This window comes from Pundamilia nyererei, unplaced genomic scaffold, assembly GCF_000239375.1.
Source record: "Pundamilia nyererei isolate P.nyererei 1_Seehausen unplaced genomic scaffold, PunNye1.0 scaffold00170, whole genome shotgun sequence".
Lineage (NCBI taxonomy): Eukaryota > Metazoa > Chordata > Actinopteri > Cichliformes > Cichlidae > Pundamilia > Pundamilia nyererei.
In genome coordinates, this window is record NW_005187571.1 from 89,617 (window position 1) to 106,267 (window position 16,651).

The 16,651-nt window shown below is 40.9% G+C and overlaps 1 protein-coding gene across 1 annotated transcript in view; it reads left to right on the forward strand.

The window, feature by feature from the left end:
- polr3b (polymerase (RNA) III (DNA directed) polypeptide B) overlaps positions 1 to 16,651 on the forward strand; it is a 27,082-nt gene that overhangs the window by 6,250 nt on the left and 4,181 nt on the right. The window contains exons 8-23 of the mRNA XM_005745915.1: positions 607 to 724; positions 1,928 to 2,036; positions 2,716 to 2,838; positions 5,120 to 5,236; positions 5,326 to 5,460; positions 6,525 to 6,686; positions 7,940 to 8,140; positions 8,430 to 8,592; positions 10,112 to 10,265; positions 10,417 to 10,491; positions 10,757 to 10,855; positions 10,963 to 11,090; positions 12,112 to 12,321; positions 12,429 to 12,587; positions 14,411 to 14,528; positions 14,644 to 14,786. Coding sequence (XP_005745972.1) covers positions 607 to 724; positions 1,928 to 2,036; positions 2,716 to 2,838; positions 5,120 to 5,236; positions 5,326 to 5,460; positions 6,525 to 6,686; positions 7,940 to 8,140; positions 8,430 to 8,592; positions 10,112 to 10,265; positions 10,417 to 10,491; positions 10,757 to 10,855; positions 10,963 to 11,090; positions 12,112 to 12,321; positions 12,429 to 12,587; positions 14,411 to 14,528; positions 14,644 to 14,786 — 2,214 coding nt within the window. The remainder of the gene's footprint in view (positions 1 to 606; positions 725 to 1,927; positions 2,037 to 2,715; positions 2,839 to 5,119; positions 5,237 to 5,325; positions 5,461 to 6,524; positions 6,687 to 7,939; positions 8,141 to 8,429; positions 8,593 to 10,111; positions 10,266 to 10,416; positions 10,492 to 10,756; positions 10,856 to 10,962; positions 11,091 to 12,111; positions 12,322 to 12,428; positions 12,588 to 14,410; positions 14,529 to 14,643; positions 14,787 to 16,651) is intronic.

The window sequence follows — 16,651 nt, forward strand, 5'->3', positions numbered from 1 at the left end:
GCAACCTTCCGATTACAAGGCAAACTCCCAACTCTTGAGCCACGATCGCCCCTTAAAGGTATGATTTAAACCAGGCTAATGGAGTATGAGAGAGACCAATAGAAGCTAATCTGCTAAGAAGAATGGGATGATGGTGTCAAAGGCTGCACTCAGATCAAGGAGAATAAGGATGGAGAGGAGACCAGAATCAGCTGCCATAAGAAGATCGTTTGTTATTTTTATAAGAGCAGTTTCGGTGCTATGCAGAGGACGGAAACCAGACTGGAACTGTTCGTAAAGGTTATTATCAGTAAGGTGTAGATGGACTTGTGAAGCAACTATTTTTTTCAAGAATTTTTGAGAGGAATGGTAGATAGGGTTAGGGGTTAGGGCTGTACAGGCAGTGATCACCCTCACTAATGTCTGATTCACATTCAGAAAAGTTGTACTATAAGCAGGTCTGAAATATGACAGAAACGGCTCATTACTGAAAAGAGTTTCAAGGAGTAAAGAGTTAAAACTTCCTTTACACACTCTGAGAGTAATTAAGTAAAAGAAAATGACTTGTCATCAGGTTCTCCAGTTAAATTGATCCGTGTCCCTTGTTTTGTTTCTTTTTCTCCACAGGGGGTTATTTCATTGTAAAAGGTCAGGAGAAAGTCATTCTGATCCAAGAACAGCTGTCCAAGAACCGAATCATTGTAGAGCAGGACAGGAAGGGTGCAGTTGGAGCATCAGTTACCAGGTACTGTAACAACCTATCCATTAGCAGCTGTTCATCCATGATTTTAAAGTCGCCTTCTTGGCAGACATGTAAAGAAAAAAATCAGCTGTTTCTTTTCAGTAGCTGTCTTGTTTGACCATCTTAACCTTTTCCTTTTATTGGCTTCTTCTTTGCGATTCTGCCCAGAAGTGCAGAAGTGTGGAGACGACTCAACAGTGTGGATGCTGTGACTGGTGCTTGGTGGAAACCATAAAGTGAAGCTGCTAATTTAAGACCTGTGAAACTCTGATATATTCGTGGTCATTCCAGTTCATCAAATCTAAAAGGAAAAAATTTCCACCAGGACTGTGATCATCAGTCTTTCTTGAATTAATTCCAGGGAAAGATGCACTAATTACTAGGAATTATGCAACATTATCCTTGGAATGTTTTAGGGGAAATCCCTGGTATCTCAGGAGTGTAGCTTATGATAACATAGACTGATGGATGCTTAAAGGTCAGAAAATATTTGAGTGTCCTGTCTGTGATAGCAGATGTTGGAGGCCACGATTCTGCAGACTGGCACTTAGTTTACAGATTCTCGTACACAAGGTTCGTGGCATTATTTAAGTATGATTTAAAATAAAAGTTTAAATCACGGCAATTGTTTTATAGACATTAAAGCTTTAATAAGGAACAGCACTGTTTTATCTGGCTGTAGTGTCCTATTTCAAATCTCAGATGGTCACGTGGGAGACATTTGATGACCTGACACTGAATGACCCTTACACCCTTGCTCAGTTGCGCACTCGGTTCTCCAACTTTGCACTTCTCTTTTCTAAATGAAAAGAATACATCACTGTAGATGTTGGCTGGAGTTAAATATAAACCTTTGTTTTTTGTTTTGCTGTTGTTGTTTTTAAGATTATGCAAGAAGTAGATCTATGTATAGCTTAAGCTTTTAGTCTTATATTAGTGGATCCATCTAATTTCTGACTCAGTTTCCAATTTGGGGTTGTGTTGGAGCCAGCTGTCATAGGGTGAGCTCTGCTCAGGTTCCCAGATCAGCAGAGAAAACCGTTCACACCTTTGACCAGTTAATTATCACCAGTTAAGTTTTTGGACTGTGGGAGGAAGTCTGAGTATGCAGAGAGACCTCACACAGTTATAAGGTGAACATGCAAAAGAACAAGAACATGACACTAAACATGCTCGTGTTTGCTCTGCTCTTTGTGTCCTCTCCAGCTCCACTCATGAAAAGAAAAGCAGGACTAATATTATTGTTAAACAAGGCCGTTTCTACTTGAGACACAACACGCTGTCAGAGGATGCCCCCATTGCAATCATATTTAAGGTAGGGGTGATTTATTTTTTTTTCTTTATGAGTCTGCTGAAATAATTCCAGTAGGTGGTGCTATAGCACAGGTAAATGGTCAGAGATGAAGATGTTTGTGATGTTATTGCCTTACAGATTGAAGCAAAGACTTGTGAGTGTTTCCAAACTCTCTGTCTTTGTTTTTGCTACAGCTTGAAGTTGTTCCAAAGCTTAAGTTACATATATAGAGAAGTGTTTTTATATGAGATCGTGAATAGTTTTAGAACTCTAGTTTCATTAGTTGCTCGACTGATTACATTTCTTACACCACCTCAGAATGAAAATGTTAGCTGACAGCTGGTATCATGAACTTCTTTGCCCTCTGAGGAGAGACCTCTTCAAACATGTTACCTTATGATGCTGCATGCTCGCTGTGTTTTCACTGCACGTGTTTGCCGGGTAACGTCTTCCCCAGCCCTCCCTCTGTTTGGCAGCGGCTGCAGAGACGATCTGGAATCAGTTCCCACAGCTTCACATTTCCATAAGCAAATGTCAGGCAACATTATGACTCCCTCCTCACCTCACCCCTCCCTGTGAACACTCCCTGTCTCATGTACTCCCCCTTCCCGGTTAAGCTTTTATCTAAATATAACAAGATTTTTATTTTTTGTAGTTGTACAAATATTTTACACACACCGTTTACATGTCATCCACACAGGGGATGGGTGTGGAGAGTGACCAGGAGATAGTTCAGATGATCGGCACAGAGGAGAGTGTCATGGCCAGCTTCGCCCCGAGCCTGGAGGAGTGCCAGAAAGCGCAAATCTTCACACAGACTCAGGTATTTTATCAATCCAAGAGAGCCAGAGCAGGCCGGTGTTATTTCAAGCTTAAACAAACACTCTGGTCAGTTTAGCCCCATTTACTCGATGTTAGATTGAAGCTTTAATTAGCTTTGAATTTTGATTTCCAAAGACAATATACTGGTAATATAAGGGAAAAAAGTAATATTACAAAACTGAAGGAGCACTAAAAAGCACTGAAAGTACAGTGCTAATGTTTATGCTATAAAAGAACTACAGTTCTAAGGGTTATAAGACTTGAACTTCACCACCACTAACAAGAGAGATGTCGTAACATGCATGGGATGTACATCTCGGTTAAATCTGTGCTGTAGGTATGCTGTAACCGTAGACTATTCTCTCACCTTAACCTTAGCACAGACATGGTCCTAGCACCACCAAAGATGACCAATTGGTCACGTAGCCCAGAACCTCAGCCTGTTGTTTGTTCCCGGCTGGTTTTTGTAAATAAGCTCCCCACCTTCATATTTACAGATGTGACAAGTTAAAATCACCCAATAAAAATAAACTGTTGTTGAAAACGACACCTTTTCATGCACATCTAGAGTGGAAGTTAATTTTCTGACTGTTTATTAAACAGAAATGTTCCTCGTGCTCAAGTGAATGAAATCCTGATTCAAAAAACTGTTAAAAAAAAAAAAATTTTTGGGTGAGAGCACGTAAAAGTCGGTGTGAATTGCTTGGCATCTCTAATGTGCGATCATTAGCTGCGGATGTGTGCAGAGCAGGATGTTGTTTCTGTTTCTATTGGCTGTCTGCTGTCAGAAGGTATTTTCTTTGTCTCTTTGAGATCAGATGACGAAGGTTTTGTCTTACCAGCCAGTTAAGTAATGCTTTTCATGGGGATTTCATGAGGCCCACGTGTTTTTCTTTGACATCGACAGATGAATGCAATCGGCCAATTTGTTTTTCATAAAGATTATGTTGTTAGAGGAACCGCTGATGCATTGATGAGTCCACATTTGCTTCCTAGCAACCGGTCGCCACAGCTCTCGTGTTCCTCTGTCTGCCAGCCTCCGTGATGTCTTTTCATGGTATTCATTGGGTCATTGTATTGTGCACAATGAGGCCTAAATCTATATAATTAAAGGCAGATAAGGCTTAAGAAACATTGTTATCAGATTATGATAAATAATCTGGCAAAACCAAATTTGACTGTCATCTTCTTTTCTTTTTTTGAATCCGGACACTGTTGATTACATCTGATTTATTTTTATTTTTTTTTAATTTCTCTAAATTAAACAGATTTTTTTTTTACCTTTACCTTAAAGAAATATTAACAATAATTATTTTTATTTTTTATGCAGTTTTGAGGGCAAGTTGGGTGGTCCATCCTTATTAACCTTTGACCTTTGCTATAATTCTGTTGAGGACTCCAGCTGGGCGCTTACTCAGGTGTGGGTGATGTGCACATTGTTCCCTTTGTGGTTCACTTGACCTACCAAGAGTCTGATACACGATTCTCCGTTCTCTGTTTTAAAAATTCAGAATGTTGATCTTTTACACAAAATATCTCCTCGAGACTGTAACATTAATTTATATTAATATTTATTTATATTTTTTGTTTTGGACATTTTTGTTGGTTGGAAAATTAACTGATTCTCATGGTGCGTTCCTTGTCTGACTGACAGTTGATTTAACATATACACACAGCTTTATTAGGAACACCTGCTCAACTGCTTGTTAACACAATATGGCAACAAATCAGTGAATTTAGGTTTTTAGACTTGTTCAGAATGGCTGGCTGAAGTTCAAACTGAGGATCAGAATGGGGATGAAAGTTGATTTAAGTTCCTTTGAACATGCCATGGTTGCTGGTGCCTGATGGGCTGATCTGAGTATTTCAGAAAATGCTGATCTGCTGGGATTTCTCCACACAACCATCTGTATGTATCTGAAACAATCCAGTCAGCCGCAGTTCAAGCGGCTGACTTGAACTTCTTCAAGCTGGTAGGTAGCAGTACTCAAATAACCATTCTTTATACCCAAGGTACCAGAAGAGTATGAGTGCTGCGAACTACAGCAGCTGAAGACCACACCTACTGTCAGCCAAGAACAGGAAACTAAGGCTACAGTTCACATAAGAGTCATTAGAACTCGACAATAGAAGATTAGAAAAATGTTGGCTCATTAGGCTCTCTTCCACAGTGTGTCCTTGTCCTCCTCCTGTCTTCCTCACCCCCAAATTAGTCATGTTGGTAAAAATATTTATGTTCCTCAAAAGGTTGAATCAAATGTTGTTTGGCTGCTCTGTTTCAGGCCCTGAGGTATCTTGGGAATAAAGTGCGCAGACAGCGGATGTGGGGAGGCCCCAAGAAAACAAAGATGGAAGAGGCCAGAGAGCTGTTAGCATCTCTCATTCTCACACATGTGCCTGTATGTAAACAGAATGCTCATCACGATAACTGGCATTCACACTAAAAGGTTACTCGACAAAATGTAAAGACTGTATAACTTGTGTCCAGGTGAAAGAGTTTAACTTTCGGGCTAAGTGTATTTACCTGGCCGTGATGGTGCGGCGGGTGATCCTGGCTCAAGGGGACAACAAGGTGGATGACAGAGATTACTATGGCAACAAACGTCTTGAGCTGGCTGGACAGGTAAGCTTCTGTGCATCTGTCATCCTTGAGGTTTTAATGCACTGCCTTTATTTAATGCTGCATTCAGTTCTGTTTTTGTTCTTTGACTTTAAAACCAAATGAGTCAGAGTTCAGTTCAGACTATAAAGTTTTAGTTAAATTATTATTGATTTTTTTTTTTCATGTTTGTGAGCTGAAAGGTGTTTACTTCCTTTTCTTTACTCATAAAACAACTAGAAACAAAACATGCCTGATGCTTATTAATAACATACGAGCAGAAACACACCAACACTCTCGTGCTTCAGTGTGAAGGGATCACAGCACTACACCAGAGGACAGCGCCGGCTCCAGGCCTGATCTCTCACCTGCACCTTTGTTCCTGCCACCTTCTTTTAATAAGACTCTCATTATTTTCCCTCAGCTTTGTTTTTCCCTGTTTTGTTTTTGAACCCCCCTCCTTTCCCCCGCTAGTATTTCAGCCTGGCTTTGTCGGGAGAGAGATATGCGGTGGCACCAAAATCCTGAGGCTGTGGAAGCATGGGGATTTTTCAGCACCGTGACAATAGAAATGCTGCCTTGACTGGAGCGATTGAGCTAATCCGCAGGCCCGGCTCTGATAATGTAATTACTGCTGTCTTAAGGCCTTTAATTTCCCCCCCCCCAACCTGCTCTGTATAAGGAGCAGGAGATGGAGGGATCGAGGGAGGGGGGAGTACAGAGCCCTGTTTCAATAGGGGGCTTACATACTAACAACGCCAGCAATCTCCTCACTCTCCAATTATGGTTCCCTGACATTCAACTAATTGGCCTGGCTGCGCAATGGAAGCTTAATTTCTTTATTAATTTCAAGCAGTGCTGCCTGTTTGTTTGGATGTATGCTAATGCACAGGTTGGGTGGGGGTTGTAAGAGAAGTTGCCTCCTGTAGACCGGACAGAGGACCACAGGGACCTGGCTTACTTGTGAGCTGGCACACCTGGTTATTACATCTGGCAGTAGATGCACGTGAACTGACACTGCGTGCCAGGAGACCTGAGATTTAAAAAAGCAAACAAAAAACATCTGTATTTTTTTTGCTTCTTTTTAGCTCCTGTCTCTGCTGTTTGAAGATCTCTTTAAGAAGTTTAATGCCGAATTGAAGAAAATCGCAGACCAGATCATCCCCAAGCAGAGAGCAGCTCAGTTTGATGTGGTCAAGCACATGCGGCAGGATCAGATCACCAACGGCATGGTCAATGCGATATCCACGGTGAGAAAGTCATGGCTGCTATAGCTCAGGAGGTCGTTCCATCTCAAACAACATTTTGGAAAGTTTTCTACTCAACCGTCTGCATGTTGCATCAAAATTTTATGGTCCAAAATTTTTGCGTATATAATGAGAATTTTAGCTTCATATGTCAGACACTTTTAAGATACATAATTTTAGAAAAGGTTCATCGCTGTCAAACCTTTTTTAATGTTTATTTATTTTTATGTTTAAATATAAATAGCTGAAAACTATTAAAGATAAAATCTTGACATTTTCCAAGTTACAGATCCTCTAATTTGCCTGCATCCAAAAATGTCTGTTCATTGGCTAGTTAAAGTTTAAAGAACAAAAAATCCCATATTTGAGTATGCACTAATAAAAACAAACAATAAAAACCTTTAAATAGGCTATTAGTGATCATTTTAAAATGATATATAGTTAAATTTCACAGCACTGTAATACAAAACAAGTGTACATGAAATTCTTTGTCACAAAAATGGACCAAATTCATTTTCATTCATCTTTTATTTTGGGTTGATCAAATATTGAACATAAAAAACTAAAATATCAGTATTAATGGTGTCCTGGTCGGCTGAGCTGTATTGCTTGCTGGCTGGACTCTCTTTAAAGTCAGTATCTGACATCAAACAGCTTGCAAAACAGTCTTGATGGATAAATAGAGCTGCAGGCCAAAAGAAACAGACGTGCAGGGGAAATGTTCATTTAACATATCAAAATGTTTATTACATTTATTAAAGATCCTTATGATAGCTAAAAAAAACAAACAATCAAACTATGAGGCGTACCGACATCATCAACCGTAGTGCCTCCAATTAAGTAGAGGTTCAGTTTGTGTTCCTATGTGAGTGTTAACTTAAAATTTTCTCATGCTGTACTTGTAATAGAAGAATAAAGTGGTCACTGATCAAACAAAAATTAGAAAGCAGGAGTTACTTAGATGGAGATTTATAGATTTATATTAAAACAACATTAAGAGTGAAATCCTGCTTCCGCTTTCAGAATTTAAGCCAGAAATGTCTCTTTCTTAATTTGGAGTCATTGCATGAATTTTTGTAATATTAAAATGAAACATGCACCACTTAGGAATAGTTGCTAATACTGGCACACTCTAGCTTCCATTTTTGGATGCTTATCAGTCATTAAAATGCATTAATGAGCAATAAAGTGTTGTGTACTAAGTAATATTTACTATACAGTATGTAATTATTGGTGTTGATGTTTTCTTGCAACAGGGTAACTGGTCTCTGAAGAGATTCAAGATGGACCGTCAGGGAGTCACCCAGGTCCTGTCTCGTCTCTCCTACATTTCAGCTCTCGGCATGATGACCAGGATCTCCTCCCAGTTTGAGAAGACGAGGAAAGTCAGCGGACCGCGCTCCCTGCAGCCGTCACAGTGGGGAATGCTGTGTCCATCTGACACCCCTGAGGGCGAGGTGAGTGTGCTGCGGCAGCCACACCTGATGGCCCAGGAGGTTTCTCAAAGGCTAATATGCTGTGGCACATGTACTGCTATATATAGGAATCATGGTCAGCAATTTCTTTCTCACTTTAATGAGTTATTCTCATGTTATAACACTCCCTGTGATGGTTAGACAATGATCTACCTCTAAATGGGGATTGGAGGGGAGGTTACTGACACTGAGACTCTTAGAAAAACTCTTGTCTCTGTGTTTTTATGTATTTCCACAAGGATAATATTGGATTATATATGTGTATCTGTAGGCCTGTGGTCTGGTGAAGAACTTGGCTCTGATGACGCACATCACCACCGACATGGAGGACGGTCCCATCATCAAGCTGGCCTTCAACCTCGGGGTGGAAGATGTGAACCTGTTGTGTGGAGAGGAGCTCTCCTACCCGAGCGTGTTTCTCGTCTTCCTCAATGGTAAACCTCCTCCTCCGCAGTGGAGCCTAATTAATAAATAAACACAGAGAGAATTAACACCGGAGGCTTTTGCTTTAGATCGTTTGAAAAGAAAGTCTTAATCCTCCCTGTTTTGAATGTGTTGCTTATGAACATGAAGGGAAAAATATTCTGTTTAGTTTACAGAAGGTAAATTTGCATTTCACTGTGGGGCTGATAATTCATTCATTTCACGACAGCAGTAGGTATTATTCTTGAGTCAAAACTTGGCCCCTTAATTACTGTATATGTTTGTCTCGCCACTGATAACTGTCAAATTATATTAGCTGCCATACCATTTAATTAGTTGGTAGCAGCAGGTGTCAAAGCCCTTCAGAGTGTGTTCAGTGCAAATGTGCCCTCACACAGAGGCAGAGCACAGTGTCTCCTCTGTTCTCCAGTCATTTGTCTGTCAGACTTGATATGAACACACCCCTACATGCAGTTAGAGCTCCGTTTCTTCCAGAGTAAGCTGCGGTGTCTTACAAATGCTGCCTTCACTCCTTCTTTGCATTTAAAGTTTGAATTTTAACCAAAATCAGCTGACTAATAATTTGTCGTGGCTTTTTTGTGTAAAAATCCCATAAATGTCCTGTTTTAGCCTCTTAGATGTCAAATGTGTCCATGTTTCTTGTTTTATATAATGGTAAACAGATAATGTATGAGCTTCAGACAGGTGTTTATTGTACTGTGGCCATTGTTATATGGTTTACTATTCTTTGGCATTTCACTGATAATTTGACTAACTGAGAAAACAACTAGTAAATTATTGGATAAGCAAAATCCATGTGTTTATTAATGTGAACTCTAAATGTTAAACAAATGTGATGCAGCAGGTTAAACCGCTTCACACACAAACAACCAAGCAGTGATGCAATCAAGAACAATCCTACTGTCCATAATGTGAACTGCAATATCTGTCAAAGCTATGTCAAAAGATGTTGTTATTGAACAGTCTCTAATGCATAAACTACATTTAACAGTGCACTCTTTTTAGCGGGTTTACATCCAGCAAACATCTCTGCTGTGAGGGGAAAACCTTCACTCATCACAGCCACACACCTACAGACGCTACCTGGCTCGTCAGAGAGTGAAATGTAGCTCCTCAATGATGCTGGCAACTTTTCTGTCTCTACGCTGTGACAATAGTGTTGTATGCATTGTGATCCATCAGATGTTTTCAACATTAACAAACGTGCTACAAGTGACTGTGACATGAATTTGAAATAATGAAGTGAAAAAGTCACATAAAATAATCAAAGGAAGATCAATATAATGTGTTATTCTTATCAAAGGGTTTTGTAACATCAATAAATTAAAAAAATAGGTCTTAGCCTGTTTTGGCGTGCTGTATCACAATTGCGTAACAATTGTTTGGTTGCTCTTAAAGATTACTGAATACGCAAAGTCAGAATGTGTTTAGCTCAGCACATCAGTCTTCTAACCCAAAAATATGTTTAATATTTAATGTCTATCCTCGTTATCTGTATCATGTCTACAGGTAACATCCTCGGTGTGATCCGAGACCATCAGAAGCTGATCAACACTTTCAGGTTGATGCGCAGGGCGGGTTTCATCAATGAGTTTGTGTCAATCTCCACAAACCTGAGCGACCGCTGCGTCTACATCTCATCTGATGGAGGACGACTCTGCAGGTGCGGAAGTTTAGAAAAAATAGCATAATGTGGAAATAAATGTTTGCTGAAGATCGTTACACACCAGTGTGTTTGCTTAGCGTAACATTGAGTTCTTTAGTTGTAAGAATGTTTTTCACACAGCTTTGTTTTGTTGTGTTTCCCTCTGCAGACCATACATCATAGTAAAGAAGGGAGTTCCAATGGTGAAAAACAAGCACATCGAAGACCTGTCTCAGGGCTACAGGTGAGGGTAGGAGTGCAGAGAGTGACTGCTGTTATTAGAGAAGCAGCTCTTTAAGTTACTGTTTTGTTTTTTAAACTCGCCACTTTGGCTTATTTGCTAACTTAATAAACATCAATTATACAACTGCTTGAAAAACAAAAGCCATTGGTTAGTATCATGCATATTTGTGAAATTATGAGTGTATCCTCACACCACAATCACACCATACAGGCACTTCCCAAACAGTAGGTTTTTATTAATAGTTTCTGTACTTTATTTACTTCAGAACTTTTGAGGATTTCCTACATGAAGGCCTGGTGGAGTATCTGGATGTCAACGAGGAGAACGACTGTCAGATCGCCCTTTATGAATACATGATTAACAAGTAAGTGGCACATGATAAGCTGATATCAGTAAAATGAAAAGATCATTCAGGTTTATGTCAAGTAAGTTATACCTGTTTTTTTTGGGGGGGGTTTTAAACCTCTCTAGAGACACAACACACTTGGAGATCGAGCCCTTCACACTGCTCGGGGTGTGTGCCGGACTCATTCCCTACCCCCACCACAACCAGTCACCCAGGAACACATACCAGTGTGCTATGGGCAAGCAGGCAATGGGTAAGAGTGGGCTGAGCAGCTAGCACACAGGTCATCAAACTGCAAGGATCTCGAATCCTTTCTCAAACATCCTCCCCACAGCTGCATGTGCACACACAAACACGGCCTCTTACAGTAATTTAATCTTACATGAACACATGAACAGTGTTCCTAAGCCTCCTAAATCTGCCGGTTCAGAGTTTGCACTTTTATTTGCACAAGTTAAAATCATACAAAAGGGCATTAGAATAACAAATGGTATAGATACAAGCGGCCTGCTGGTTCGTCTCCCCCAAAACTCCACTCCTGCACCACTTCTTGTCAGAATGCATTTGTACGTGTGATTAAGTGTCTCATGTGTGTGTGTGTGAGTGTGTGAGCATGAACATCAAACATGGGGAGCTTGCGTAGGTTTTCTTTTGTGCTGTGTGTGCAGAGGCCCTTTCCCTGCCAGTCACCCAGAGTGTCATTAGCAATTCATTGTGTCTGCTCTGGCTGTGCTCGGGGGGTCAGTGTGCTCAGCTGCAAAAGACCACTGAGTGTGCACCCGGAGCTCCTTGGTAACCAGAACTTCCCCAAACGGCCCTGCTAACATTCGTAAGGACTGCGGTCGCCCCCACCCCTCCACTTTACCTTCATCCGTTCCTTCCTCCCCGCCCTCCCAGTCTTTACAAAAACACTGACTGGAACTATATTTGGCCCAATATTCTCTGCCTTGTCTATTTTGTATGGACGGCTCTCATACATGTGCAAATCTGGCTGTGTGGCCCGGCCCTGTTAGCACACGCAGTTTAATTGTGAAGCAGTATCATCTGACAAGTGTCAAAACCACACGGAGGCCAGACTTTAGGCCATAATATAAGAGAGGTCTAATCAGGAGGAAGTAACATCTATAATCCTCTAAAAATGGATTTATTGACAATTTTATATATTTTCTTATAGATGCCCTAAATCACTAGATTACAGACACACAGTGAGTTACATATAAGTTTTTATTAAAAATTCAGTTCTTTTTTTAAAAATTCGTGATTCTTCTCTCCAGGGACTATCGGCTACAACCAGAGAAACCGCATCGACACCCTGATGTACCTGCTGGCCTATCCTCAAAGGCCGATGGTCAAAACAAAAACCATTGAGCTGATTGATTTTGAGAAGCTGCCGGCTGGTCAGAACGCCACCGTGGCTGTGATGAGCTACAGTGGCTATGATATTGAGGACGCTCTGGTCCTCAACAAAGCCTCACTGGACAGAGGTGTGAGATCTGTCCAACTTAAAGAATTGCATAGTCGTTTTTAAGCAACAAAATACCAGAATAGGAGGTAGAAAATCTAATGTAACAGTAAATGTGTCTCCAAACAGGATTTGGACGGTGCCTTGTCTACAAAAATACAAAATGCATACTGCGGCGTTACACCAATCAGACTTTCGACAAAGTGATGGGCCCCATGTTGGATGCTGCAACACGAAAACCCATCTGGAGGCACAGCATCCTGGATGCTGATGGTATCTGCTCCCCTGGTGAGTACCAGCAGGACTGGAGCAAATCCAGCATGGTTCGCTGCTCCTTAACAGCCTCTTCTGTGGCATTCATTTTATGAGCATTATCTGTGTCATTAATAGTGGTCAGGAGTTTGTTTTTACTGATGTTTCACTCAGAGAGAAGTGAAGTCTATTTTGCAATATTTACACACACACACCACTTCTTACATATCTCCATAGTTTTTCATCGATTGGAACAGTTAGAAATGTGTCATCAATATTATTAGTATGAAGAAGAAGAAGAAGAAAATAGGATCATACAGTACAAGTGTGGATTAATCAGGCATCTCACGTATGCCTGATTACAAGCCAGTCCATTTCATGCATGCACAGTAGCGCAGGAAAATAGTTGCTCACACACTCGCTGTGGCCATTATTGAGCTCTTCACTGTGAGTGAACACACAGTTCCCAGAGTAAATCCTGGTGGAACCACCACAAAATCGTTTTTTACAACAAACCAAATCTGGCACCTAAATCACCCTCACCAAGCTCAATATGGACATTTTAAAGGAGTTAACAAAGAGAAAGTGCCTAAAGCTGAAGCTGTCCAGAGCTTATAGCCGGCCTGCAGCCATGAGATGCATTGTAAGCCTCGGTATGAGCAAAGTATCAAAGCAGTTACAAAAAAATTGTAGAGACGAGTGAAAAGAAACGAAGGTCCTGTTGTCTGGTGACATTATAAACATGCTGAAAAATGATGTAAGTAACTGACGTTTGTTTTGTAATGTAAATCTGTTGCATCTGCTTTTGTTTCGTTATTATGTAAAGGTGGGTGTACAGAAACTTATTTTCAATTAATCATTTGTACCTCATGTGGCAGACCCCTTTAAAAGCATCCTGTGACTTACTGCTTTTATTATGAAAATAATATTTAAGATTCAAAAAGTTGATTTTTGTTTGTATATCCTGTATTAGCAACAGAGCCCAACTTATATAAAGCTCCTATTTGCTGATATAGTAATTTTCATTTGTCAGGCAATAAATTAACAGTAAAGAAGAAACAGAAAAAAACACCCTTCAACCATGTTATCGGTGTTGACTTTGCATAGTTTGTCCACTAGAGGGCACTCTGCTACTTCCCTGTTGGCAACATGCTACAAACAAAACAGCCAGTTGATCTGAGCAGAGTCAGATGGATAATGAATAAGTAAAACAAACTTATTTTTAAACCTGCGTTGTAACATTATGTTGGTAAGGACACATAAGTTACTGCACATAACAAGTATGAGGCAAATGTTTTTCTTTCATGTGCATTAAAAAAAAAATCGTCCGATATATCTGATTTTTAAGTCTGCAAATTTCAGTATCAATTCCAGTATTGGTCGGGCTCTAGCGTGCGGATCGCTTCTCAGTCGGATCCACTCCTCGTTCATCATATTTAGTTTAAAAAAAAAATAGCGCAGGAGACCACAAACCTTGGGGGGGCATGGACATCAAAGAGCTTGTTTCTATCTTTCATATACAGTTTATGGTTTTAGTAGCGATTCAAAGTCATTACCAGAACAGTAGAGACATTTTTGAAGAAAGCAGATGTAAACAAAGCTAGCAAAAACAAAACAGGTAACAAGCAATTTAAAACTGTGTTAAATACAGTTTTAAATTGAGAGCCCACATGTGAGAGCCCACATGTGTGAGCTCAAATGTGTGAGCTCAAATAAGTCTGAAAACAAACTTATTTGTTTTCGTTCTTTTGCTTTTGGTCAAAGATTTGACGTTAGCACAAGTTAAAGAGAACTTAATGGCCTTTAGTCTATGTAGGCCAGTCTGTCTAAGACTCTTTGATGTGTTTTGTGTGCTTCAGGTGAGAGAGTGGAGAACAAGCAGGTGCTGGTGAACAAATCTATGCCGACTGTCACGCAGACACCACTGGAGGGCAGTACCCAGCCAGGCCAGCCCCAGTACAGAGACGTGCCCATCAGGTGAGTCAGCTCCCAGCACCACGCCCACACACATCACTGTGGAACTATTTTTTTCCAGCTCTTACATCTATGTAAAGGGAAAAACGGGACTCAGTTTGAATTCTCTTGTTTTCAGTTATAAGGGGTCAACGGACTCGTACATCGAAAAGGTATTGATCTCGTCCAATGCTGAAGACGCCTTCCTCATCAAGATCCTCCTGAGGCAGACCAGGAGACCTGAAATAGGCGACAAATTCAGCAGTCGACACGGACAGAAAGGTGCCGACCCCATGACAGCCACAATGCCTGCTCTGTGAGACCAGAGCCTAAAGATTTTGAGCTCAAAGCTGGAGGGAGAGTACAGAGGGTTAGGGTTTTCAACCTGTTGCGAGAGATTTGTAAATGCCTGGACAAAAAGAGGAAAATCTTTCACTGTGCTTGAGCATTTGTTGAGTCAAGTCCCACTAGCTGCTGTTCTGTCACTGCCCCCCTGTTCTCATCTTTCAAGAGCCTTTTCAATTAATTGGCTCTTTGTCCTGTGCCAGACTATGCAAATTTATTACACCCCAGCAGTATTCTGGTGCTACTGGGGGGAAAAAAGTGTTTATAGCCTCTATTGTTTTGCAGCGCCTCCCCTATAGAGGGCTAGTATGATGTTTTAATCAAAAAGCTAACTGGCGCCATGCATAATTTACTCTCTTCATTAACATGGTGGGCACTGGGCGGTCAGCTCGGGATGGGACAATGTCTTCTGTCTCAGATAGTGACAAGGAGAGAGGTCAGTGTGGGGTTAGCTGGAGGAGTTTTGGATGGAGACACCCAGATGTGCAGCTGATGTGGAGTTAGTTTTAATCACAATTGCCTCAAAGAGGAAAAGTAAACCTTTTTATCTACATTTTTGCTTCACTGTGGTCATCTCTCTGTAAAAACAACCATTTATTTCTTCTCTGATGAGTAATTTGAAAGGAACAAACTCATTATTTCTTCATCAATATATAAAAGTGTTTAATTAGAAGTGAATTTGGCTGCAGTGATGGATCTCCCAGCTTCTCATGACTACTCTCATAAGTCCTGGTCAGCAGAGCAGAATAAGTTAATTATTTACCGGTCACACACACATACACAGCTGTGTAGGTGGGGGAGGCGGCGGACGGGCTGTTAGTAGTAGGGGCCTATTGTGTGAGCCGCCACTGTGGAGCTGTATGAGCTGTGATGGAGGGCTCTGGACCCTTGCTGTTGTCTTGCCTTTCTCTGCTGATTTCATGCCTCTTTTATCATTTACTTTCACACAAAACAAACAACACCCAAGGATGTCTGCTGTTGGTAGTGTCTCTGTGGTGCTTTCCACCGTTTTCCAACTTCATTCTTCCTCCTCTCACTCCTCTTTTGGAGTACTTTTAACCTGATAATCAGCCTTTTTCTTAATGCCTTTTCTCTCTTTATACTTTCTTCTGGCCCTGCCTTACCCGCCTTTTCTCTTTTCTTTTCACCTTCTTCCTGCCGTTGGATGACTTTCCTGTTAATCGCCGTACTTGTTCCTAGTCAACATCCTGTTGCAACATCCTGTAAGGCATCAGCAGTCAGCTGCGTCGCTGACTGGTCAGCTAATAGTGAATTTTTCCCACGTGCACTGATTCGTTTTCTCCTCTCGAGTTGATCCCCTCCACTTCCTCTGACTTGAACTGAAAATCATGGGTGTGTAATCCCAGTCTCCCTGTCCAGCTAAGCACCTTTCTCCACTTCCTGCTCTCCTTCACTTCACTCCTTTTTCCTTTTTTTCTTCGTTTTTTCATTTGCAAATGGACCTACAATCTGTTTACCATGGCCAAGGAAGAGTGCTTCGGCCCCTCAGTAAACATTTGCACTCACACTTAAACTCCTGGCTACCAGGGGTGCTTGTCCCCCCACATCATGCGAGTCAAAAGAGGTCCCTGTCTGTCCACATGAGTATGGAAATGTCATGCTCTGCCAGTGGTCCACACAGAGCCCCCACAGCACAAACACTATTAAGTTTGCTGAACTGGTGCTTGCAGTTAAGTCAGAAAGTCAGATTTTTTTGTCCTTAAAACCACATTAAAACTGCAGCCTACTTTTAAAACTTATCACTTTTATTTAACATTTTCTATTCAAAATATTATAAAAAG